The sequence below is a fragment of the Cololabis saira genome, chromosome 17 (assembly GCF_033807715.1).
Source record: "Cololabis saira isolate AMF1-May2022 chromosome 17, fColSai1.1, whole genome shotgun sequence".
Classification (NCBI taxonomy): Eukaryota; Metazoa; Chordata; class Actinopteri; order Beloniformes; family Belonidae; genus Cololabis; species Cololabis saira.
The window spans coordinates 8,880,373-8,907,599 of record NC_084603.1 but is presented as its reverse complement, the minus strand read 5'-3'; the positions used below and the strand labels follow the sequence as shown (position 1 = coordinate 8,907,599).

General features: G+C 37.0%; 1 protein-coding gene across 2 annotated transcripts; it reads right to left on the bottom strand.

The window, feature by feature from the left end:
- Positions 1-106: 106 nt before the first annotated feature.
- Positions 107-27,227, bottom strand: tasp1 (taspase, threonine aspartase, 1). Of its 2 annotated transcripts, none has more exons than XM_061745519.1 (14): positions 27,044-27,227; positions 25,382-25,587; positions 24,457-24,524; positions 23,162-23,230; positions 20,703-20,823; positions 19,975-20,059; positions 19,818-19,897; positions 18,591-18,697; positions 16,528-16,647; positions 14,944-15,022; positions 11,694-11,804; positions 8,768-8,875; positions 7,000-7,073; positions 107-1,431 (listed from the first exon to the last, which is right to left on the bottom strand). In XM_061745519.1, the coding sequence occupies exons 2-14, from the start codon at positions 25,512-25,514 to the stop codon at positions 1,339-1,341; spliced, it is 1,248 nt and encodes a 415-aa protein (XP_061601503.1). In that variant the 5' UTR covers positions 25,515-25,587; positions 27,044-27,227; the 3' UTR covers positions 107-1,338. The 2 variants fall into 2 exon arrangements, with proteins under 2 accessions (XP_061601503.1, XP_061601504.1); XM_061745520.1 differs by having other exon boundaries at positions 25,382-25,547.

Sequence of the window (27,227 nt, the reverse complement as noted above, 5' to 3'; positions counted from 1 at the left end):
AATACATTACCTACCACTGTGTTCAAGTAACGCATTTACACACACACACACACACACATATATATATATATATACATAAAAAAAAAACCCACAAAAGACAAGAATGTGGCAACATAGATTTTATTTAGCTTCTTCACACTGCAGAGAGTGGTGTACATATGTTTTCCATAGCTTATACATTTCAATATTAGCTGCATTTTCAGATAAACGATAAAGAAGCTTTTACATGGTTTCTTGGGACTAGTTTTCTAAGAAACTGGCTGAAAAACTACATCAAAATCTACTACTCCAGCAGAAGTATCAAATGGGAAAATTACTCTTTTCAAGTACGACTCACCAGCACCATTTCAAGGGCTCGATGCATACGTTAGTTCTCAGCTGTTTTTCTTTTTAGTCAGAAAATAATTGTCCCTGTCCATGGGAGTATACAAATATAAATTGTGATTTTCAAATAATGACTAACAGTCACGTTTCGTGGTATCCACATGCTACCTGAGCACTGTATATACCATATATATATGTGTGTGTGTATATATATATGTTTATATATATATATGATCATCAATGTGGAAGTGCATAGCTTCCTCCTTCTTGATTAGCTCCATCTGTGTTCACGTTCTGAAACAATAAGCCAATAATTATATGGCTGAAATGTTTATAAAAAGTCACAATGAACTAAGATGGACAAAATGCTACATTGTACGATATGCTGGAGGATTAATATGTGTGTACAAATGAATTAAAGATGATCTGGTCACACTGACACTACATTGCTTTTATAGTCACTGTTCAACACTCACAGCTATAAATTCCTCATTACAAGATGTTTGCGTAGCAGGATTCCTGTCTGACATCGTTGTAGTTTTGGAAAGAACAAAATAAGGTCCTACATCTGAAATTCCTAAAAATTTCTGTTTGGTGAAACAAAATAACAAGAACATTCACCCTGTTTCCCTAAATTATAACTTATGTACAAAAGGAAGGAGGCCATGGCTGGGGAAAAGTAAAGTTAAGCGCTGCATCAAGGCAATGGTGCGTTAAGTTGAGTCCAGGTGACAGTAGACAGCTTCTTTGTTTGGAGGGGGGCGGGGGGACTGGCATAGAGTACATGCTGGAGGCAGAGAAGTCCTGGAAGTGCACTAAGAAGATGCTCACGCTCCTCAGTCCTTCCCGAACATCCGTTAAAACAATGGAAGCTTATTACTTCTGGCATCACAAAGGCTGTTGGGAGGTGAAGGTGGTGTTCCTGTGTAAGTGTGTGTGTGCATGTGTTGCGTTTGTATAGGAGTATTGCTGAAGAAGCACAAAAGGAAGCAGAAGGGGCGGAGAGGATGCAGTTCACTCTACTATGCCCATCAGCCGACACACCCCTCCCTCGATGGCCAAAGACTGTCCGGGAACAGTCCCAGGTGGTAATCTGGATATGTGTGTCTGCAGGAAACAAGAGAAAACACAGATGGAAGAAAAAGAATGAATTTGCCTTCTTTCAATTCTAAAATTGATCCAATACAATATGTCATTATTTAATCAACAAAAACAAAGCCAAAGTAATTTTTAAATTAGCAGGGATGTGAGTATTTATTCGAACATCATGAGGAGCCTGTGCCATTAAAGGCCGTCATGGCTCTTCCTTCTGCCCCCTCACAGAGGGCAACACTGACTCCATGGTGAAGAACAAAGTATATCCACTTATGAAGCAGGCCCCCGAACCTGCCTGACATTAGTCCTCCAGATGCAGGAGCAGACTGCTCCTTTTCATTCAGACTTCGACTTTGGCCCCGAGCACCCTGAGGGAACCTGTCACTACAATGGGACAACAGCCAGACAAGAGCAAGCACACATGGCAATACTCTCAGGGGCCATTCTGTCTCCAGCGCACAGCTCTGAGTTCATCTTCTTCCCTTCATCTTCAGAGGATGAGGGTAAGGGAAGGCCTTGTTTAAATTGGTTGGGATGAGGTTCATAGCTGAGTCATAATCAACTTTCAGTGACATGCTCAAGGTTTTCTCTTTGGTGCATGCCATGAGGGTAAAAAGGAAACCCCTGCCGAGCTGAATATAGGAAATATCTAGAAAAGCACTCCTTTAGGCTAGAGACATAAGATATGTAACACTAATGGCTTCCTCAGTGATGACACAGTTTTGATTCATGCTGGATGAAGGAGTGTAAGCAAAGAAAATCAAAGACTGACTTTAAAAAAAAGAAAAGTACCTCACCACAGAGCTGAGTGTTCCTTAAGAAATGTTCACAAAAATATCTGGGTGTGGAACTTCTCCTTGCTTTTCACACTTCACCTCAAGAGAATTTTTTTGGTTGAGATGTTTTAACAGCTGGAAACATAATTGAGTGTCATCTAGATAAAATGCAAAGGGCACAACGCATGGTCCTTTAAGTTGTGTTTTATTTATAGCACCTGAGGAAAAGTTAATGAGGCTGCCTGCAGTATTTGTGCTCATGCTGAATATGTTTGGACCACATCGAAGAGAGATGTGTGAAAGAGCATTTTCTACCAGCAGGCCACGACCTCGTTCATGAGGATTTACTACCATATTCACACACTGCCGTGGAGTTCTTACTACAGCGATAGCTGGAGAGTGTCTGCAAACAAGTGGAGAGTGAATATTGTGGACATGTGCGCGTTCAAATGCTGGCCCACATGCTGGCCCACATGCTGGCCCACATGCTGGCCCCCTGGAACATGCCGGGAAAACTCCGGTCCTGAAGAGCACGTATGAAATCAGTTTCACACACAATTATATATAGCACATTCACAACTCCACATGACCGGGATTGGCTCAGAAACTTTACAACAGACATCCGACTTTAAATTCACCGTTCTAATTCTATTACGATTCTTTTGGCTCATATGGAGAAAAACCGTGAAATTATCAATATAACATAAAAGAGTACCAAAAGTGCTGCAAAAAAGAACTTTGTTACATTTATTCCAAAGATTAGTTATTTTTTAGCTTATTTACATGAGTGATCATGGCATATGAGTGATTATGTGTAGTTCTATCTTCAAGTTTAAGGAAATGTTTAGAGTATACTATCAGGAACATTCTAGAATGTGAAACGTCAATTTTGTGTTTTGTCTTACTTATTTTTGTCTTTTTATGTATTGTTTATTTCAACGGAGTAATGCTGATGTCTTACATTTGAGCTTATCATAAGAAAAAAAGGGTAGGCACTATTAGCTACGGCTTAAGCCTACACCTTTTCGGCAAAGGAAATGTTTTTTTTTCTATTACCTGTTCATCTTATTTTGTAAAAAGTGTGTACAAGCTGAAATAAAGATAAAGATTCAAGATTCAAGATTATTACTACTTCAATTGCTACTAAAATCTCTATAATTTAACAATTAATCTCAAATTCTCAAATTTTAAGAATATGTATGACATGCCATTAAAATGGCAGGTCCTTAGTAATGTGGACTAACAGAATAGCTGGGATGGACGGGACAAAACTGCAAACCTACACTGAGCCTGCTGACAACTTGTTACTCGTTGACCGAGCTAACCACATGACAGCACTCAGGCTGGGTCAAATATGGCATTAAAAAACACAGTTCCATTGTATCTGCTGAAGGAAAACAAAATTCTTTGGTGATATGAACATGTTTAGGAGCTGGAGAAGCCACACATTAAAAACAGTGTCGACCAAAGAATAAATGCAGCTCCATGACAATGTAGTTGGGTTTTTTTTATTGTGGTTTTCACAATTGTTTTCGTTTGGAATAATAAAAAAAAAAAATACTATTTATACTCCTCAAAAGAAGAGTAATAAAGACAAGATTCACCATAATAAAAGACAACTGTTGTCTAATATACAAAGCAGACAATAACCAAGAAGTCTGACTTGCATATCACTTGTTTTCCTCTGGCTTTTTACAACTTGGACAGAAAATCTTTATAGTGGTAATGATGTCCAGGAGGAGGAAACTGAGCCATGGTCATGATGTTGGGAATCCTACATGTGTCTATATTCTGACCAATCATGGCGATCCTAAAACCATAGCGTGTCTCAGTGGTTGTACCACAGTCTCTTCTAAACGGCTCTGAGGAGATCTGCAAAACGTGGCTTGCTGTTCTGATGTTGATCCAGTGCAAACACAGGTGAATGTTTGAATAAAACCAGATGCTCTCTGCCAGCAGCACTGCTGCTATTTTACAGTGTGATGTGAAAAAGACTATGATAGAAGACTCAGTTTTGCACAAAAAACATCTTATCAAAAAACATGACAAGTGATAAAAAAATAAATAAAAAGCCAACCTTTGTCAGGAAAGTGTCTCACAATCAACCCTGGATCCATATTCTAAACTGAGCTACAGCTTGCTAGGTCCCCTAAATATGCAAAGACAAAAACTCTGAGAGTTACAAGACTGTTAAAGAGAAAACACGCTTTAAAAAAAGAAATCCACTCTGACCTCTGTCCTAAATACTCCTGCTACTGTGTATCCGTCCTTTCATGTTCTTATCACAGAAAGGCAGTGGAAGATGAACCCTGGCTGGGTAGAAAGGGCCAGCTAACAGGAATGGAAGGAATGTTTGAGGAATAGCAGCTGAGGATGTGGATGACTTTGGCTCTATATACTTAGCGATCCGTACCAAGAATAAAAAGTTGCACCGACTTACATCTGGACTATAACTTCAGACAAATTAATAAGATTTAAGAACAATGAAAATGCATTGCTAAGCAAAGAGTTGTGACAATGTCTGAAAACCTAATTTTTCTGTATTACAGCTGTTCTGCTTCCTGTGTTACAAGACTAGATGGCATCACATAAAGATTTGACTTCTCATTCCAAGACCCCTTTAACATTTTTTTTCCCCTCTGCCTTTGAAACAGAACCTCCCCTCAGGTTTACCATCAAGGTTATGGACATGCAGGTGGCTTTTTGTGGCCCTCTATAACCTACACAACACAACAGACTTGACTGGAGCCGGAACACTTTAAAGCTCCTATCGCTGCCTTTTTGAACTTCACCCAGCTGGAGAGAAAACAGATGCTGTGCACTATAGCAACCCTTTTAATGGATGTAAGTAGGCAGAGCGCAATGATCAGAGACCAGCTCTGGGTCCAGCTGGGGATCAGCAAAGTGAAGCCTTGTTTTGCACCCAATCTGGAGGCATGGTGGACAGAACAGGCAGCTGTTCTGTTGTGCAGATGGCAAACCACAGAAACATATTGCAGCTGCACAACTCGGAAGTAACTGTGGCGAAGTAACGGTGAAACTGGCGGCACTCTTCAACATCACCGTCAGCAATTCTCCCCTCCCAAGAGACTTTGATACCCTTCCCCCTGAGATTAAGAGTTCAGATGATGATTCCTGGATCTACACTCACTGAGCATGTTCATTTTATAAAGAACATCCTTAATAAGGAGATCCTGAGTGACTGGGCACAAAAACTATTTATATAAATATGCCCATTGGTGCATGACTTTCAGTACATTTTACAATATTTTAGGGCCAGCTAGTGGCCATAAAGAGAGCCTTATGAGAGAGTGATACCAGGAGTGAGGGAAAAGCACAGGTGAGGGGGTGGGGACAGGGAATGGATAGCCAACGCTTTGAAATCTGAACCAGACTTGAACAACAGTACTTTCTCTTCATACTAATTTACAGAGATGCATTAGCTAAACAAATAAGTCAGACACGAGTCTCCAGTCGGAGCAAGGACACCCGGTCATTAAGGCCCGTTGCTTAAGTATGAGGGAGTGAATAAACTCATATAATGCAAGGAAAGATGTAAGAATCAATTTGGTTGTTGGTGTAGAACAAATGTTCAACACATTTGCACCAATGCCTTTTTACATTTCTGCTTGTTCTCCAGTGAGCTACATAGATTTTTTTGTAAAGTTATTAAAAAATTAAAAAATGTAAGTTCCTCAGCTATCAAACTGACCGACCAGACCAGAATAAGCTTTGTGGAACACATGCAGTAAAAATTAGTGTTTCATGTCAAAGTCAACAAAATCTGTTGCAACAAAGTGTACTTTGAGAAGAATGATGTGGTTTGTAAATACTGAGGCATGTTCATGTTTTAGAGAAACTTCCTAATATAAAGTTATGAGCCTATAAATTAGAAGACAATGGAAACTTTAACAGTAATGTGACTTCAGATATAGAGACACGTAGACAGACAGGGGTAAATAACATCTATTAGGCGTCACTTCAAAAGCTTTGTTGTTCTTTGGCAGTAGCATACCTTCTCTATGTGTGGATTATTTAAGAGGAACAAATAAACATAAACAAATTCCTTGAATGTGTTCACAAATTGGGAAGAAAAAGTGGTTTAGATAAAACAAAGGTTTTAGTTATGACAGTAGGAAAAGTTCTAAATATGAATCTAGATGTAAAGACGCTAAAGATTAACAAACCTGACATCCATTTGGGTTGTCTATACCATAATACCTAATTATGCTCAACACAGGCCAATGTCCACATATATGGACACTTCCATCTTTTGTGACGCTTAAGTGATACCTAGTTTTTCTACTAACATGCCCAAATGGGAACAAAAAATTAAAAATTCATGCTAAACAACAGCTCAGGTCTTGGGAACTGAAAGAAATATTCTCATGGTTCTCCAACACAATGTTGCTGATCAGGATAAATATTAACATCAGATCAATGAAGTGACCAACAGACGGACTTCATATATATTTTCCTCAGAAGAAACCTGTCACTCATGTTCTCACACTGCCTTTCTGTGGCCTGGCAAAATTCACTCATTCACAGCAGTCAACATTCAAATGTTGACTGTTTAAGGCTTTTCAATAACAATATTTATCTGGAAAAATATGACATTCATCTTCAACTACAATATGTATATACATCTAAAGTCTTATTAAAAAAATGAAAGCAGAAATTTCAAGTGACAGCTGATGCACAATGTTAGGGCACCTTTCAAGGACCAACGATGATGAAACAAATAAAATGTGTTTTTGCAGTCATTGTACTGCATTTTGATTTCCTGGCGAACTGAGAATCTCACCTTTGCTTTGCTATCTTGAGCAGACATGTAGCCGACACACATGCTCTCGGTGGTGTGACTCCATAGGAACTCCACTGTAAGAAAGACAGACGGTGCGATTAAACAGTGTTGTTTAAGTTTACTTTGAGGCACAAAACACTATTAGTTACTAACTGAAGGTTCAACAAAACGTACCAACATTAGACGTCTTGCAATGGATTGGAAATGATTGCTTAGCTTATCCATTGCTGTGACAGATATGACAAATAAGAGTAGAAGAGCACTTGAAAGTGATTGGAGACTCGATTATTGTTCTAAAAGGATGTGAAAAATATGTTATTTTGTTCCTTTAAAATCCCCAATCTAGGCTGACAAACCCTCTCTTCACTGGGGCGAAGGTCCATATAGGGCGACAAACTGAGCCGACACATCAATGAGTAAAGGCCAGTCCCAATACCCCCCTTGCCCTACTTTTTAGCTCTACCCCTAAATTTTGCACGTTCCCGTGAGGGTAGTGGTGTCCCAATTACTCTTTGCATATAGGGGTAGTGGGCATAACGAGGGGTAGGGGGTATGAATCTAGCCCTTCAGAGCGAGTGATTTCAGATGCTGACTCGCCGACGGAGGGCCAGAGAAAATTTCCCAGAATGCTTTACGTCATCATCTGCATACTGAATCAAACAAAAAAACATGGTAGACATTTCTCATTTTTTAGTGAATAAAATCAATATTTTGAGTTAGTTTCTGCATAAAAATGCGTTTTGATTACATTTCTAGCAAGAAATATATATTTTACTTTCATAATATTTACTCAGTGAATGTACATAATCACTCGCTTGCTCGTTGTTGCAAAGTTTTTTCAGATATTGCCAAAATAAAGGCTGATTTATGGTTCCGCGTTACACCAACGCAGAGCATACGGCGTAGGGTACGCGGCGACGCGCCGTAGACTAGGCCGTAGACTCTGCGTCGATTTAACGCGGAACCATAAATCTCACTAAAATATTGTTTTCAACCTGATCTCACAAAAATCCGTGAAATGCCCAGGACCGCTTACGTACTTGAACGTAAACCACGCAGTGACGTAGCAAGTGGTGTCCCAATCCCTAGGGAAGATTACAAAGCCCTCCCCCTTGTGGCTTCATTTTGAAAGGGTATTTTGAATGGGTGAAGTGGTAGTGGGTGAGGGCTAGTGGTAGTGAGTAGGGTGAACATTGGGATTGGCCCTAAGATTCACTTTGTTAAATGTTTTTCACTGACATCATGTGCTACATAAGTAACATTTGAACTACAGTCATGTTTCTTTGCCCCTTTTTCCAGTGGTCAAAATGGAAAACTGCAACATTAAAGCCGAGAAAGGAGTCTTATGGCACAAACTTTGGACGGGACTCATTCACTGGCAGCAGCTTTGAAAAAAGAAGGAAGATTCTCTGTAGCTCCAGGGAGGGAAACCAGATCCATCAATACAATCCATCAAACTGAGCAGGATTCAGGAAGAGCTGCCTGTTTGAAGATTAGCCGTTAATTCCATAGTGGGAGGTCTCTGTTTGAATCTGAGATGAAGGGTGTGAAACTGGAGCCTGATTGCACAAGTTAAAACACAGACCCCCTGCCAGGAAAGCCACAGTGTCTCCTCCGCCTACTCCACTTGAGCTATTGATGGACTTGTAGATAACTATAGCCAAACCTTGGTTCACCACAGTCTGTGGCATGAATGAAACCTTGGTTCATCACAGTCTGTGGCATGAAGGTTTGCATGTTAAGTGACCTTAAATTATTAATGACTTACCCAATATACCCTGAACATTTTGAGATGGCGGAGTATCCACACATCTGCAGCACCTCAAGACAATTACTCCACCCAAAACACGATCTTCACTGGCCAGAAACGGTGAGCCTGGACACACAAAAAGAAGAATCACATTTGTGATGACAAAACATGCTTTAAGCAGTTAATTTAAGCACATTTCAAACAGTGGAAAATCTAAATGATTTAGAAAGTTCTGAAGTATATTTAAACTCATAAAGTAGCAAAAAAAAGAAAATGAAACAGTGACAATTCACTGAAAACAGCAAAAGTAAAGACAATGAAAATAAAAATAAAAAGGTACAAAAAACAACCAATTATTGTATTTAATCTATTTAGTGGAAATGTTCTTTTACGTTTAGCTATTCGCTTCAGAGGTCGCCACAGCGAATCATCCGTCTCCATGTAACCCCGTCATCTGCATCCTCTTCTCTCAGGATGTTAGCTACAGCTAACCTTCATTCCTCTCCTGTCCAGGGCAAACCTCCACCTCTCTAGATGTTCCTCCACCTGCTCCCTGATTTTACTGGTGATCACAATGTCATCTGCAAACATCATTGTCCAGAGATGATAATTAATCATCTCTAAAATGCCCAGTCAAAGTCCTAGATGACTAAAATGTCACAGGCATGTAAGATGTGTCTTTGGATACTGAATCAGAGATGATTCATATACAAGCTGAGAGATTATGAAACCAACTGTCTAATTGGCAGACATCCAATCTAAGAATAGTAGAAAAGAAGTGGATGGAGTAATGTGATAATTTCCGCAGTTTAACAGTGGACATTTGGACATTTGCAGAAGTGTTTGAAATACACCGAATCTATCTCCTTGTTCAAAAAGACTCATAAAGAGACTATTGATGTGATCTACTCTGTTAGGAATAGAAGTGTGTGAACCATTCAAGGTCCCTCTTGGACATTCCTATAACGGTAGTTAAAAAAAAAAAAAGAAGTAGTCTTAGTCCAGGATAAAACCCAGATTTCTTGGTTAATCCTTAGGTGTACGATGGCACAAGGTAAGAAATGACATTCGTTCATCTTGTGGCCGGGAAAAAAAATAGTGCTGCATCTCATCATTTATTTGTTCAAAACAGTCCCACAGAGATTGAACAGGACCGTCATCATCTCTACAGTTACCAATAAAAACAGAGTAGGCTACCGTCTTAATGAAGACATGACTGACATGTTTATGATAGCCCTACCCAAGTCTGTAGTCCACGTAGGAAACATGGGTCCATTGGAAGAAAAGAGGCAGTTAAGAGTCTCAGGCTTTTAGTTTTCCATTTTAACATATTAAACCAAGAAAAGCACCAGGAAATAAAAGACAAAACATAACCCTTGTAATTAAATGAAAGGAATCTAAGAAGAAAATATGCTTATCTGCCTTTCTAGCCAACTTACACAACTGAAAGTAATTACCTTGTCCCGAAGTATTTGTTTTCGTTAACAGATTGCTAAATAAAAATATTAAACCACATTTATGTGAAAGTTTATGGTAAGTGGTGTAATTTTAAATATTGACACTATATGCTCTACTGTAACGCTATCATTAAAAAAAATATTAAACTATTAAAAAAAAGAGAGAGAAAAAAAAACACCACTGGAATGAGGAGCTTTATTGCACCTTGAGTACATTTCAAATGTTAATGAGGTGTTGCGTATGTAGAAAGAGTTGGACTGAGTGATTGTGTGGTTCAATAAAATGAGAAAAAGGTTTGTTTTGGAAAGGAACAAACTTCAAACAGCTGTGGCATGTCTTGCAAAGTCTATACAAGAACAAAGAAAAACAGGTCTCGCCCAGAGAGAGCCGGGAGAGACTCCAGCAGATCCCTGTGACCTTAACTCGGAATAAGCAGGTACCTTTAGACAATGGACAGATGGGTGGAAAAACAGGTCTAAATAGTTTACTTGATGAACATATTATGCCTTCATTTTTATTTATCTTTCTTAATTTAACAATGATTTTGTTTCCATGTTGTTATGTTCTCAGCACTCTCTACTTATAACACAATTACATGATATCCAAATGTGTTATAAGTTTTGGATAGACTGAAATTTAATAGCTCATATTTCACATTACTGTAAACATAAAAATAATGACATTTTTGCCATTATATCTATCATTATTCTATACTAATACAGTGAGTTGTGTTTGTTAAAGCTATCTGAAGATATCTGTTGTTGCTACTGAGGTGCTTTACTTCAGGAATCTTAAATCTCGGAAGCACTGAAGCAGTGTGGACTTCTTACCATACTTCCATTATGTAACAGACTCTTCATCATCGGTTCTGATATGATAGGATTTGTGGCGCTTTGTTAAAAGTAATGTGTATCTAGAAAGAAAACTAAACAACTTTCTTTTAACTTAGAATGGTCTTAATTCAGCCCGTCTTCAGCGTCAGATCCATATCCATTACAAAGCAAACTAGGATGGCCTTGTAGGGGCCAGCACGAGGCAGAAACCACCACATAGTTCCACGTCCTTTCTTCCTCTCCTCTGAGTTAATCCAGTGGTCATTCACAGGCACAGCAAACACACTTAACAAGGCCTTCTAAAAATGACCACTTCTGAGAATATAGCAAAATTACATCTTCAAATAGAAGTTCAACAAAAAAAACAAACAAAACAAAAAATTATGTCTTCCAAAATTATCTGCGGCTGTCAGCTGTGATGTGTGGAACCTTTTAAAGTCATGTTTAAAACAGTGAAAGGAGGCCATAAATCAAAAACTGCCTCTTCTGATTGTATACTTTTCTATGTTTCCAGTTGTTTGGTCATTCCTCATTTTAACACAACATCTGCTTGTTTAATTCTCTCCATATTTCCTCACAAACATGCTCTTGGCTGGCAAAAAAATGTGCATATGGAAAAGCAGCGGTACTCAGTCAACATGTGGATGACTCACTGATGAACTTGTTTTGCATAGTCTCCAACAGTGCTTGGTGGGCATCTTCAGACTGCATGGCACAGGAGCATTCCCGAGCCAGCATGGTGCGAATAAGATGCTCTCCACATCCTGGCATAAGACACACATGTACACCACAAATACATAATTAACCACATGCAGTCTGGCTTTTGCCCAAAAACCTGAGGTGCATTAAAGATCATAGTTCAATGCTTTAAAAACTGAAGAATTTATAAACCCTTCCTGATTATGCATTTATACAACAAAACACAGATCAAAGACCACATTTTTCAGACATCCTAGATAATCTGGTGTTTGTAGCTATTTAAAGAAACTAGCTATTATTGCTGCCATTCTGACACTCTCACATGGATAATGAGGTATTTTCATGTTTAGACAACAATACCAGCTGGTCTTTTATATGCATTTCACAGTTAGGTTCAAGTGGATAATGATTGTGAAACTCTTTTTTTTTTTAACACAGATATTGTAATGTGTCGAAGTAGTTACTAAAACATATCGACGTGTGAATGTTATATTTACTGTAAAACTTAACTGCTTGCACTGAAAGTTCAAGTAGGGTAGCCTTCAACTTTCAACATTCTGACCCATTACTCCATAAAAATGATCCTTCTGAAATTGCATGTCTTCTCATTATCGGTTTAAGAAAATGAAAATGAAATTAAAAAACATTCTAAAAAGGAAAACAAAACTCCTCTGGCGTCGCTGGTGAAAAAAAACATGAAACCAGAGGAATATAGCCTCATTGTTTCTGTAAACACAAACAGCGGCACCCATAAAACATCAGGTAACTACAACAGCAGCGCATGCAGGTTGGTTTCTGTGGTTACAAATTGCCTGGAGCCATTTCAAGTTTTTGTTAAAGCAAACACTGTTGGATTGGCTTTGCACTGTGCCATTTTCACTTTTGAATATAAACCCCTCTGTCGGACAGGGGCTGGATATGCAGGAAACAGCAGCACGGTTGAAGTAAAACTGCAGCAAGAAGCCAAGACAAAGTCAGAACTCAACAGAACAGAAATGTTAAAGACAAGAGGCCAACAAGTGCAGACAAAGTGTGTGACTCTATCAGAAGCTGTACGAACCAACAGTGATGTTTGGGAGCTGTTCTCTCACCGACCACACCAAAGTATGGGTCACATGAAGACCTGTATATGCTACATATTATAAAACGGACTAAGATTAAACGGCTGAAAGCGAGGAAGAAGCCGCTTGTGAGCTGAAATGAATAAAGGGTGACATAAAGGGCGAGGATCACACTTCTTGTGTTAGAATGAAGATGATTGTTTTTCTGTTCCTTTTGATGGAAGGGCCTTTCATGTGAGGAAATTAAAAACAGGTGTTGAGCTGGAACACACATCATGCTTTTCCAAACCCATAAGGTTGGCTTTTTGTTGATAACATCAAAGCGCAAAGCCACAATATAGGAAGACGGGGTGAGTTGAAATTAATACAGGACAACCATCCACACTTCATCGACTGAGATAACAGCTGAATAGCAGACCTTTATTAACACACTGCTTGATTAATGCAGCAAATATAGGCTATGGCTCCACAGTTCAGCACCATCACCTTTACACTATAACATCTTCTAGGATCAATGTGTCATAGATACAAATACACCAAACATAACTGACTGAAGACTTGTTGATCATATATTATATCCAGACTTAGTGTTCTGTAAAATATAGGATGTATTAGAAGTCCAAGTACGTCTTTTTCTAGCTTCAGCCTGTCTGATCAAATCCCCTCATCTCCACTGAGAAGCATTAGGCTAGAGATCCACATCAAAAGATTTTTAATGTTTCCCAGAAGCTATGTCAGAGATATCCATACATCTGAGAGAACAGGACTTGTAAGGCCTCGACCTCAAATTTAAAATGAGACAAATCCGATCTGGCAATTTTGCTTTCAGTTCAGAGAAGGAAGTCTTTCATATTTGAAATGACATGCTGTATATGACGTATAAATCTGCTCACTTAACAAGATTTCAGTGGTAGCTGAGTGGTATTTAAAGGGAAGGATGACTTTGTCTAAATACCTGCAATAATTTTAGGTCTCAAAAATCAAAAGGTTTAGGTTTCAGATTAATTTTAATTATTTAAAGCATAAAAAACTAATTAGTAATGGTTATTCCATTATCATGATAGTTATTTTGGTCTAAAGCGTTGCTTTACTGTTCAAGTTATTTTGAGCTCAGAATAAAACTAATTTTCAGATCATTTCACACATTCAGTCGCAGGTGCTGAACTCATCACATAAATACAGTATCTACTATCTCTTCATTGCAATGTTAGCATAGTGTGTCTAAGGTGGGGGCCGATGCAACTCAACTCCACCTCTGTCTTCTGTCAATAAGAAATGGAGAAGGAACGGGAAGTTCGTGCACCTCTCTGCATTAGCAGAGGAAGTTGTGTTACTGTGGAAGCGAGAGCTGGCACGCCAGCAATTACACCTGGATGAATAAATTGACGCTGAATATAGACATGGTGTCTTACCCAGGGAATCTTTGCAATGCCATTATAATAATGAAAACAGACACTCTAGAAATAATCCTAATATTCTATAAATCTGGTCAAAATTGTCTTTTTTTAGGAAAAAATCAGGTAGGAAAATACTTCTTGACAAGAATTCTTAAAACTAGCAAAAACGTTTCTCTAATTTTCTTGAAACAAGGCATTTTACGTTGTTAGAAATTAGCCCTTTCCAGTGAACATCAATCAACATCACTGCCTGTGTATGATCAAAGTGATGCAATCAAAAGCTTAATGGTCCAGTTATAATTCCTTTGAAATATTGAAAAACATAAAGTTAACATAAACCGTCTGATACAAGTAATTCATTTTGGCAAGGTAATGATCTGAATCTAAATAACAGTTATCTGTATACATCTACAACAGACGCCCCATGTCAAACATCACTAAAATCCAAACAGTTTTGAGATACACCTGGCATGCACGTGACCAACAACAAGTACAGCATGATGCCTCGGGGAGCTGAGGAAGTGTGATTGATGAGAAACTCTCAACAGAAACAGTTGGAGGTCATCTCAGATCATTATCTTGTTTTTTTGTTGTTTTTTTTAAAAACTTGACTCACTAAAACTCATTCACGTTATCTCCAAAACCAAAAGCAGGCTATTGATTAACCGGAACATTCGGAAGAAACATAGCAGAGACACACACTCAAACACACACGTGTGCACAGATGCTAAATGTGTTTACTATACCTGAGGTACTCACTGCTGTAGAGTAAGGGTTCATATTACGGGCATTTTCAGCCCAGCAGCCACATCCATAATGAGCAGCCTAAGAAAATGGAGAAAAAAAGATATTCTTTATAAAAACGAACATTTGCTTTGATAAATTTGAAGTATAATATACTCACAACTCACATACTCAATACTCAAATACATAAATAAACCAGCCGCTGGGTTGGTGATATCTGCCTAACATTGTACAGCGATCTTGCTCTGAGTGAGAAGTTTCTGTAACACTGTTAAAGCGCTACATGGTACTGATTAATTTTCTTCACAATGTCAGCCACAATGTCTAATGCTTTCCAGTTGTCATATTTCTAAGAGAAACTGGGATTTTTGTAGTTGGCTAAAAGTAAAAGATACTCTGAAAAGACATTCATAATTCCTTTAAACAATGGGGCCCAGGATATGGATAACTTCATCTCAAGTGCAATGCCTCATTAATTTAGACAATCTGTATTAACAACCAAAAGTTTATTTGAATTACAGTAATTACATCAAGCTGAGGCAATGCTAGAATAACACTGCAGAGAGAAAAACAAAAGGAGGGGGACAGAAAGTCGTAGGACTTTAGTAGTAACAGCTGCCTGATGAAAACTTTAAGCTGCTGTGCTCAGTATTTCCTGGGTTGCGTTATCAGTTAACTCCTGGCACCATGAAAGAACTGAAATTGGGAAACACGCAGCCCTGGCACATTTCACGCACTTACACATGCAGTAGACACATTCTTCCAATTTATACTGTATTTGTGTAAAAAAAAAACAAGATTTACACAGCAGGTTTGAAGAATGAATATCATTTTTAAAGAAGCACTGCAACCCCCAGATGTTTTAGAGATATTCTGGATGGATGGCATCTGAAAATGTAAACATCCACAGTGTTCACTTCAGACTTGTTGCAGAGATTTTCCATCATTACCCGACTAAAATATCCGGAGGATAAGCAAGGGAAGCAATATGCAAATGTTGGCTTCTAATCTTCTGGACTATTTCCGTGTGTGAGTGCTGGCAAGACTTGATGCCTCACACTTGTTTTCCATTCACTCCATTCACATACATGTGGTAAAGATATGAGCACAAAATCATGAAGGGGTATTATCTATCATTACCAATATGATACACAACAAACACATTGATTTACTCTTTGTAGTTTTTACATTGTATTCTGCTTTCTGGGCTCAAAAAGGATGTTGCCCTGCATTCCTTTTCTTGAATTTCCTACTTTGAGAGCATAACTCAGTGTGAAAAAGGCAAGCTTCGCAGTGATTTGAACTATACCACCTGAACAGGAATCATAAGGGAGATACAGCAGCTCCAAAAATGTATTGATATACTTAAAAAAAAAAAGAAGCCTCAACTTCTCTCATTAAATTCCAAATAATAATTTGTCCAATGAGTAACTGATGGTGATGTCATCTGCTAAATGTACTTCCTTTGTGTTGTGTTGTGTTGTGTTGTGTTGTGTTGGTAATACTTTTGGCCATTTTTGGAGGTCTAACTGTCTTAAAAAAGCGACAAAAAAGATTAAAAAAGCTACAGTCATGTGACAAAATACCTGGCCAACCCTGCCGGGGTGTTTCATGGCTAGACCTCCGCTGGATACGGCTGCTGCTACATTCCCTTCCAAGTCCACCACAACAGCTCCGACTGTGTCGAGGCACTCTGAGCCATTTTCCTAAATCACAGTAAGGAAAGAGTCACAAAAAAGTAATATTTTTTTGCACAAATACTTGTATTTCTTTGTGTGTGTTTGTACGAAAATGAAATGAAATGAAATGAAAAAGTTAACTGTTAAGTGCTTAATTAACACAGAGGAATAGATATCCAACTATTCACAGTAAAATATCATCTTTGACTAAGAATATACCAAATTAGAATGAAAAAAGCATGGAAATATAGCCCCCCTTTCCTTCCCCTAATGTTTCATAAAAATGTTGGACTGTAATTTTAATCAGCTGTTTCTTTCCCTTGTTAAGAGTTTGTGCTGAAAGTCAATTTGTTTGTAAACCACTGCGAGCCAGACTCCGTGACAAACAGACTTTTGGATAATAAATGTGCAAATTGACATTAGGAAGTGGGTCAGAGTTTCACTTCTATTAGAAACTCAAACCATTGTATAAACATTGGATTAAATATTGCACACACTCAAAGCAAGAGTGTTGCTCCCAAATCAGCACCCAGACTTCTGAGGCCAAAAAACCCAGAGGAGGCTATTTGAAATGTAAAAATATGACACATACTCAGTACAAATTACAACCAGGCCAGAATAATTTTCACACATTTTTATTGAACGGTCTCGAATAATTACTCTTGGTACAAAATCACCTTATTTCCTGTATTTTGATTGTTAAGAACTATTTGCACAATGACATAGTTTGAAAGACTTGATCCAAGTGTAGACTTTCAGTTTTAAGAGGCTTCTCAAAAATATATGATTACGGTAAAATTTTTTAATTATTTGTGAAATCTCTTGAATTAAAGCTGACAGTCTACACTTCATTACATCTTTTTTTCCAAATCTTAGGAGCAAAATAATTATAAACTGTGTTTATTCTTAAAGATCTAACTTTAATAAATGACTTTATATCTAAAATACAAAGAAAACAAATTAAAATTTTTGAATAGCTGATTGAAGTGTGTCGAGTTATGTATTGCACATTTGAAGTGAGATAATTTTTCCCGCCTTCCTCTTTGTTTCCTCACTGTCAAATGCTTTCAGCTCAGCTCCTCTTGAGGCCACTATCATGCTGTGCTGCTTAAGGTACTGAAAGTCCACAATACCTTTTCAAACACTTCAATCCTTTTTTGGAATTCCACATAACCTGGTGATAACTATTTAGAAAAACAGCACCACCTTCCCACACTATGAAATACTTGTCATTGCCAGCTACTTTGAAATATGCAGAATAAGCGCAGAGCATTTCATTAATGATAATGGACTTATAAGGCTGAGAAATGTAGTCGCTTTCATCATAAATTATTCGAAAGGCATGTTAATCTCAGAATTTGCAGGGGGAAAGCACTTTCTCTTATTACTGTTACTCTAACTTTTCCTCAACTTACTGCTTTGTTGTCATTCTGTTTCTTTCTACAGTGAAACTGGCAAGTGTGTTCACTTGTCCTTGACTGAACAGTAATAGTGATAGTAAATTGTCATCGTGAGGAAAAAAAAGATCAAATATGTTATCGTCATTTATATTTGAGACTTATTACATACTTTATGCTATTTGTGAAAGATTTCTCATCACAGGGAGTTGAATAGTATGCTCTACAGTGTATCATTTCATTACAAATAATGTGGCTTTAAATTGTTTGCTTTATTATTGGTTAGTTGTATATTGGTGCTTCAGTTTCGTTGATTATATTAAACAATTGGACCCGAGCATTACGTTCTTTTGTCAAGGATAACGTATTTTGTTCATGCAAATGACTCCTCTGGTTAGATCTCACCCTTTTATAACATCTTTAAGATGAACAAAAAGGTAAGAAAAAAAAAGATTTCTTTGTAGAAAAAAATTACTCTTTTATTTTAGCATTCTGACTGATGTGATAAAGCTGAGAGTGCACTCACTGCCATCCAATAATCATATAGATTTTAACTGATAACAGAAAACTCACATTTTCACTTGATTGTCGTCTTTTCTTTGTCTGATTATGTCCTGTGTCCATTCTCTCTGCCAGCTCCATCTTTCTCTTGTTCCTCTTGTATGCAGATAAGCTGAACTCTGAGTGTGACAAAAAATTATCTTGTCCTACTTTATCCACATAAAGTAAAGCAAGTCTTCCAAATACGGTACATACACAGACATGTGAAATAAAACCTCCAGTTTCGACTCTAAGATTTTACAAATCAGTAAACAGTCCCCTGGTTCTTCCAAGATGAACAAGGTCATGAGACATTACACTGTGTCATTATTTATTTAACAGAAAATCAAAGCAAAACATTTGAGCAGTCTATAAAAAACTAAGTTCAACCGATAATTCAGTAACTTTCAGAAATACATTTTTTGTATGGTGATATAACGTGGAGGAATTTTGGCCAATTCTTCTTTTGCAGACTTTGGCATTGAGGCTCTGTAACAGCATTTCATTCATATTTAGGTTCAACCAAGCTATTGTAGCACCTTGATCATTTCCTCTTCCAACCATTCTGTAACATCTTTAACTGCTAGATGGATGGCCTTGTACTAGATTTAGGAATATTTTGTTTGACAGAGTTCATGGCTGCACAACAAGTACAAATCATGACTCATTCTATTGTCATGAATTTTAAAATTAAACCGGTTAACAGAGGCCTGTGAAGCTTTGGATGTACCGCTGTGTTTTTATGATTTCTCTGAACATTGCAAAGTCTAGATTAGGGGTGAATTTGCTGGGACGTCCACTCATAGGTGCTGTCTTGAACATTTTCCACTAATCATTCTAACTGTTGAATAATTAAATCTCAATAGTTTTAATTGCATTCTAACCCATTTCTTGATTAATAAGCAGCAACAACTGCCTTTCTAAGATCATTGCTGATGTCTTTCCTAATTGGCATTTGGTTTAGCACATACCTGAGCGCTCCAGTACTTCAGAACTCGAAAAAGTCTACTCTTATAGATAGTTACCTTAGTTGAGTAGCTCTACTTATCCTCTTTATTCCTATGGAAATAGTGAGGTTGTACTTAGTTTTTCCATTCTATTTTATTTTTTGGGGCTCAATTACTGGTAAATAAATAATGACAGGGATGATGTGATCAAGAACACATGGTGATCTGAGGTTGTGTTACTTAATTCTACACAGATACAGAAAACGTACTTCCAGAATAGTATAATTTGGTAAATCAGTGGAACAATAGTTACTTGTGGCCATTTTCTCTGCAGGGCATGGAGGTATACCATGGCTCACCGCCCAATCATGTGCTCCTCGCCCCACTAAAAAGCTGTAAAAGTAAAAAAATGAATTAACTAGTGGGATATAACACCATTAACAAGACTGATTGTGAGCCATTATAATCACCAGGGCGGTATCCTTCCAGCTGATAGCTTTCCTTTCTGAGCTTCGTTCAGTAGACGATTTGCAACTAAGACCGGGTTCTTAAGTCCTAAGGGAAAAGTCAGAATTATTGCAAAGCTAGCATTTATTTCAAGTCATGGTATCACAGTGTCAACAACTAGGGACAGCAAAAATATCCCCTATCGTAGTACAATCCAACTCAATCAATAAGAGAGAAAGTATGGATTTTAAACACAAGATGGGGGACAACAATAGATTAGTTTATATCTGTATGCCAATTTTTTTTTAGGATGGTTGAAATATTGTTTTTATGGCAACTTCATCTCACAGAAAATAGATTTTTTTTTATTTAATGCAAAGTGTTTATGAAAACTTCAGGTTGGCAAGAATACATTTCACATCTGAGCAGAACAAGTCATGTACAAATTATACGGTTGACATCATGCAGACAAGGTAATGAAAACAATCTGTGGTCTTTCGGAATAAATGCTTGCTTTCAACCCTTTATTGTTGTTTGGAATAAATAATGAGTTCTGGCAAGAAAATGCTTTTCTAAAAAAGCTCTTAAGGAAATTAAACTGCAAGTATACTGATCTATAAAAATTCAATTTCTTGGTTTTCCTCAGAGTGAAAAAAAGGCTTGGCTGTTACCTGCAGCTTTGAAATAGTAGAGAAAAAAAGACAGAAAAACAACAGTATTCTAGAAGTGCCATATATGTGTATTTACTCACCACTAATGGCTCCTACTGCACCAAAATGCAGTGACTTTCCATCCATGATGCTTGCATCACATTCAATTTCCCCTGATAAGTTAAGGTTGGAGCCCAAGCCAGCATTTGTAAAAGGAGAGTCCTGACAACAAACAAAACATGCAGCATCTTGAATGAAACAATATCCCCAGACACTTTTAGATAAAATATATGGTTACTTTTTTAGTTAAATCATGTTCAAAAAGGACATTCTTTCTCAAAGTCTGAAGTCGTAAAATGATATAATCAATTATGATGGTTATTCTGAATACCTTAAGTAATGACCCCATTTTCTTAAGACACATACGAGTACTATACTTAAATACATTAAGCAAATAAACAAAGCAAACAATTCTGATCAAATGATGGATAACGAAAGAAGGCATATGAATGTTTTACAACATAACAAAAACTTTCAGCTGAGGAACTGAGACAATCACAATTGAATATGTGGTATTCTCAGTCTCCAAGACTGGAAACATTGCCAGTTTTATTTTCCTCCTTATTGGGATAATGATCTTAACACTGATCACAAAGATAAAAGAGAGATTGGTGGGGGGGGGGGGCTAATGAACTCCAACTCCAGCTCCTTTCTTTCAATTTCATCTTTAGCTGAGTGCTTGGTGGAAAAAATGTGTTTACAATTTAGTTAAGGAACATTTATTATTCAAAAGTCTCATCAAATGTTACCATTCATTTTCTTTGCATGAATCACGCTTTCCAGTTAAGTAAATAGGAATATGTATTTTTAGTATTTACGTATAAAATGTGAAAAACAGTAGGGTCATAAATACATCTTAATCATTCATTTCTAGTTTAGTGCATTGTTAATGAAAAAGAGGCTTCCCTTCCATACACTTAGGTCCACATATTTGGGATGATACTTTTTTTTTTTTTTTTTATCATTTTTGCCTTTAAATACAACCACAATGGATTAAAAACTTTAAATGAATTAATTAATAAAGGTGTGATAAAAACTTTCGAGGTTTCAGCACAACATGGCATTTATTATTTCAGAATTTTCCTGTTGCTCCTGGCTTTAAGGCCTTTCTACCTTCAGTTTTGTCTTCAGTAAATGAAAAGCGTACACTAGGGGTTTCAGATCAGGTGACTGCCTTCAAAAAGAGCTGCTCTCGGCCAACAACAGAATATCCAGCAGAACACCAGATACTGAGCTCATCCAACAGTTTATGTACACAACCCTTTTCAGGGTGTGTCCCACACACAGGAGGATGGGTCGCAGCCCTGAGTTCCAACCCTCCTGTCGCCACCTGCCACTGTTTTTGAAGCGTTATGATGATTAGCAGAGTGGATACAGCAGCTCCACTTTGCTCCTATTGTCACCTGAGCAGCTGCTCCACAGCACCCCCTATATCTGAGCCCAAACCACACCCCACCACCACAGGGACATTATGTATCTACAATGCAAGCACCTTTAACATTTCACTGCATGCGACCAGAGTATGGGATTATGCACCTTAAAATTCACCTTGCTACTTCAGTCCATTCCATTGGCAGCTATTTGTACCCATACCATAACACTGCCTCCACTGTGTTTCCGTTCTTTAGTGTGATCAGTGCTTTGCACCTTGCTGTAAACCCTCTGTAACATTTAAGTCATAACCCTGACTGTAGATCTTAACAATGTTATGGGTAATCTTTCATAGTATCTGGTGATATTGGGAGAGGATTTTTCTTCACAAAAGGAAATTATTCTGCAATCCTTCACTTTAGATGTTTTATGTGGTCTTCTGGTCCTTTCCATGATTTTTCTTTTTACCAACGGTTGATTTGGCCAGACCTAAGGATGTCATTATCTCTTTCAAAATTGTGTTGTTTTTTTAGTTGCCAAATGCCAGCTCAGAAGCTGATTTCAACTCCAGACCAGGATCTGCTTCTTTTTTCTTCAAGTAATAGCACTTTGCAAATCACTTTCATCTCATTATTTCAAATCCATTGTAGCAGTGTATAAAGGCAAAAAAACAAACTCTCAGTCCTTATCCTAATTTTTTGTGTTTTGCATCATACATTTTCTCGCCAATAAATATTTAAAGGTAAGCTAATTCTAAACTTTGCAAAACATGAGAGACATTACTGTGCATAGCAGTGAGTATATATGTAGAGTATACTGCAATAAATAACCCTTTGTTGGCTTTTCTCACTATAATTTCCTAATTTCCCAGAGTTAATCAGAGTGTGCTATTTATTTCAAACTTGCCCTAAGGAAGAAAAAAAACAAACTTCTTGCATCAATCAACATGATGCACATCCACTAAATCGGGATAAAAAAAAAATCAAGCTGTTTCAGGTAAGCATGCACACATTCTGAATTTTATTTCCTTTCCTCCATGAAGGTTTTATGGATTGTCCCAAAGGAAGTTGATGAGATTTTACTAAAAGGGCTGACTTTATATAATAAGGCCTGATTCATGACCACCAACCTCTAGTTCAACCAGTGCTGCAGCCACTGCTTCCACTGCAAGTGCCCCAGCTTTAAGTTGGTCCACAGCCTGGAAAGACAAAAATACAGTTAAATGTATACTTTTGGTTATCCCATGAAAAACTAAAAGTATAGAGTACAGACACCATTCATTTCAATTTTTTTTTTTAAATAATAATTTTAATTTAAATGTTTAGTCAGTTATATTTCAGTCAGGTTTTTTCATCTGTCAGCTATATAATAGCATGTCACTCTTATGTCCTCGAGACAATAACTAAATTATGTATTATTTATGGTTAATGTGCTTGTGTTAAGAGTCATCCATAGAAGAATAACTACTGCAATATTTCTAATTATGATGTGAGCATCCACGCCGTTGAATTGTAAAACTAAACAGCGATGCAGAACACATGCTGTGTGCCGAAACTGTATTCTTGATTACAGAAAGTAGGTAGTGAGAAACCCCCAACAAGACATTACTGTAATCTATTTTTACTGAACATAATATACTGAACTATGTAAAGGTTTAAGGAATTCTTAGTGATGTTGTTTTGTCAAAGTTCAAATAACCATGTAAATTAATTTTTCATTTTTTTATTAAAATAGAAAAAGAAATACACTGATAATAATTCAAATAGACTTTGTCAATTACTGACCATTTATCAATAATCAGCACTGACCAAAGACAAAAACTCATCTCTGTCCACTTCAAGACAATATGTGCAATATAAAGCACACAAAGTTCCAAACAAAATAACTCTACAAGCAAAAGTCAGTATTTAGCGTGAGCTTTCTAAAAATCAAGTACAGATTCAACACGTTCACTTAGATGAAACTCTATTTCATCTAAGTGTTGATTTTGCTCTATTAAAGTTTAAAAATTCTGCATTTTCTGTTTATATCTTAAAGAGAAGGGAAGATAAACACGGATATCACAAAAACGTTGATAAAACAACAAGACTGGAGGGGCGGCCTAAGACTTTTACTGTATGTTAATAATGAAACTGTGAAGTACATTCTTAATGCTGACCATCTTTTCAATCTTTCAATCTTTTTAGCATAAAATCACTCAGGAAGTGATGTAAACATCACTTATCATTACTGGTGTCTTTATACTTGTGGTATTGAACTGGAAAAACACTGGAACTCATCTAATTAAGGTTATTTTTATACTTATTCTTTAAGCGGATGGACTTTAACAGTTATTTTAAGAGGCAAAATACTTGGTTCCCATATCTGTACTAATAGAAGAATAATGCATTATTTGATATGCTAATGCTTACAAAGTACACTTACTCGCTGGCAAGCTCTTTTGCACACATGCTTGTACTCCTTGGCCTTGGATTCAGAGTGGTATCCTGCTCCTAAAAGCAAATAATAACAATAACATTTCCCCACTAATAAGAAGGTAAATATGAATCATCTAAAAAGGTAATATACTACAAATCAGCTTTCAAAAAAAGTTGGGATTTTCTGTGAAATTTAAATAAAACCAGAACACAGTAACTTGTAAATAACCATCAACCATAGGTTAATTAAATGCAAAAGCTAAGAAATGTTATTCTATTTGCAGAAATATGTACTACTAAAAGGGGCATTCAGTCAGGATTAGTTTTTGATGGGAGAGTTACAACTCACACAACTTTAATAGGTATGTAAGGGGTACATAGTAAGGTGGCCAGTGAGTGTAAATGTTTGTCCACAAGCTGAAACCAAAATTCAATGTCAATGACCTACAGGCCTTTAAAGGGCAAACAACATGATATGGTAAAAAACCATTCACGCACTCGGGAGCTACAAAATCTACAAAAACAAATAAAACGTAACTTAACCAAAAATCTTCTAAGGGAGAGAACAGTTTTGGAGTTAAATCAATATAAGTGAATATATGTAAATAATATGTGATGCTATAGGGATGCATTTGTACAGGTAATTTGCATTTCTTTAGAAGCATAATAATGCAGTAGTGCACGATAGATAAGGCAATTTATGTTTGATTATCCAGAAAAACATCTATAGCCACCACTGGTTATACTTGTAACTCAATGAAAATGTTTGCTGCATTATGAAATTAAAAACACAACAAAGGAGGCAGAGTTAAGCAGACGAAATCTTGCTTTTTTTTAAGAATGAAAAGTTTGTTTTTTTGTTGCTGTTAAAAGTCTCTTTGACACAAAACTGTCAAATTATTAAAATTTAGAATTATCCTAATTGCACTTACCTGCATGCACTAAAACAAATCCACCAACACGTTTGGACTTTTGACTCCCGTCCGATTCCTGATTTTTGGACCATGAGTTGGCCACTAAAGATGAGGGTTGCTGCTCTTCAGCACAATTCTTTAGACTTTCCATAACCCCTGCATAACTTGACAGGCGTATCACTGCCTGTCAGACAGTAGTAAAAAAGATAATTTCCATGGTGCACCTGTGACAGGAACAGAAATTCAATGGTTACCATGAATGATTCAGTACTATTTGAAATGGCTGTGACCGACAAAAAATACTCGTAGTATATTCTACTATGAAACACTGATGCCACAAATTCAGACTGTCATTTTCATTTCATTTCATTTATTCCATTCATGGTATATCTTCTTAACCATGTTGTACAAAATTCCAAGAAGTACACATTATCATCATGGAAGAAAAGGAGCAGGAAGAAGAAAACTTATGATACCTGCCCCCCTCTGTTAATACAATTACATTGACTTGCTGAACACCAATCTATCTATACATATATAAACAAGAAAACAAAAATACCACTCTTCTATCTATTTTTTTCTCTTTCTCCTTCTTCTTTTTTGTAGGCACTTATCTTTTCTTTTTTAAACATTTTCTTATGCTGACACAAACTTGTGCAACTTTTCAGTTCCTTGCTTTGTCTATGCCATATTTTTACACCTGTAACAGAAATACACATTTGTTTTATGTTTAACCTTGCAAAAGTATGTTTGAAATCAAATTTAAGTCTGTTATCCTCATCCTCCAATCTGAACAAATTTTGTAACTGTTCTGGTAATGATCTTTTTTTTGCTTTAAACATTATTTTTAAAGTTTGAAGTTCAACTATATCCACTATTTTCAATAAACTTGCCGAAATAAATAATCTGTCTGATGGTTCTCTGAAACCGACCCTGTGAATGACTCTCATTGCTCTTTTCTGTAGCACAAACAGAGGAGAGATGTTACTTACATAGGTATTACCCCACACTTCCACACAATAATTTAGATATGGCAAGATAAATGTACAATACAGAGTTCTTAGTGTGTTAGTATTCAAAATAAACTTAACCTTATTCAAGGTTAAGTTCAGTCATTAAGTCAAAGCAAGTTTATATAGCACAATTCAACACAAGGTAATTCAAAGTGCTTTACATCAACATTAAAAGCAGCAAGACACAATTACACAGTAAATAACAAATAAAATGATAAGAAAAGAGGTAAAATAATAAAAAAAAGTTTTTAAAAAGTAAGGGCAGTAGAACAGCAGGTAAGTATTTAATGTAGGAGTAGCTTCAGTAAAGATTAACTAAGAACGCAGAAAAATAAGGCAGTTAAAACTCCGTGTATAATGTTATGTGTGAAATGCGTCTACAGCTCAGATTGTTAGAGTTCAAAGCGAGAACAGACATCACAGTTTTCATTAAAGTAAGTTTACGTTGTTACTTCCCAAACATTTACTCATGTTAACTACTTCTTACGAACGTTTAGCGTTAGTTTGCATTAAATAAATGGGCGTTCGTTACTTTACGGTGCGTGTTTATCTCTTAATCAACAATAGACGGTGCAGACTAAAACAGTTATTTCAATTTAAGCCAGTTGTTAGTTTTATTATTACCTTGTTAGCCACTAGCTTGCTAACAACAACAAAATCAACTTACATGTCTGTCTCCTCTCTTTTCAGCGACAGAAATGCCTGCTAACCATCCCGTTCTTTGACCCGTGTCCAATACACCTGAGCGGGAGCTGAACTGACCATTTAACTCAGAGAGAGTTTACTGTCACACACTTTTCATGGCTCTGTGCTAACCGCAGCTAGTTAGCTGAAGCATGCACAAGCACTTC

What these genes read in the sequence shown, in the direction of transcription:
- tasp1 (XM_061745519.1), bottom strand. Translation starts at nt 25,514, where the DNA reads ATGGAAAGTCTAAAGAATTGTGCTGAAGAGCAGCAACCCTCATCTTTA. An exon ending in ATTTGTTTTAGTGCATGCAG is followed by an intron (nt 24,525 to 25,381) that starts GTAAGTGCAATT and finishes ATTTGCTTTTAG; the next exon opens with GAGCAGGATACCACTCTGAA. An exon ending in CTCAAGATAGCAAAGCAAAG is followed by an intron (nt 1,432 to 6,999) that starts GTGAGATTCTCA and finishes TGTTTCCTGCAG; the next exon opens with ACACACATATCCAGATTACC.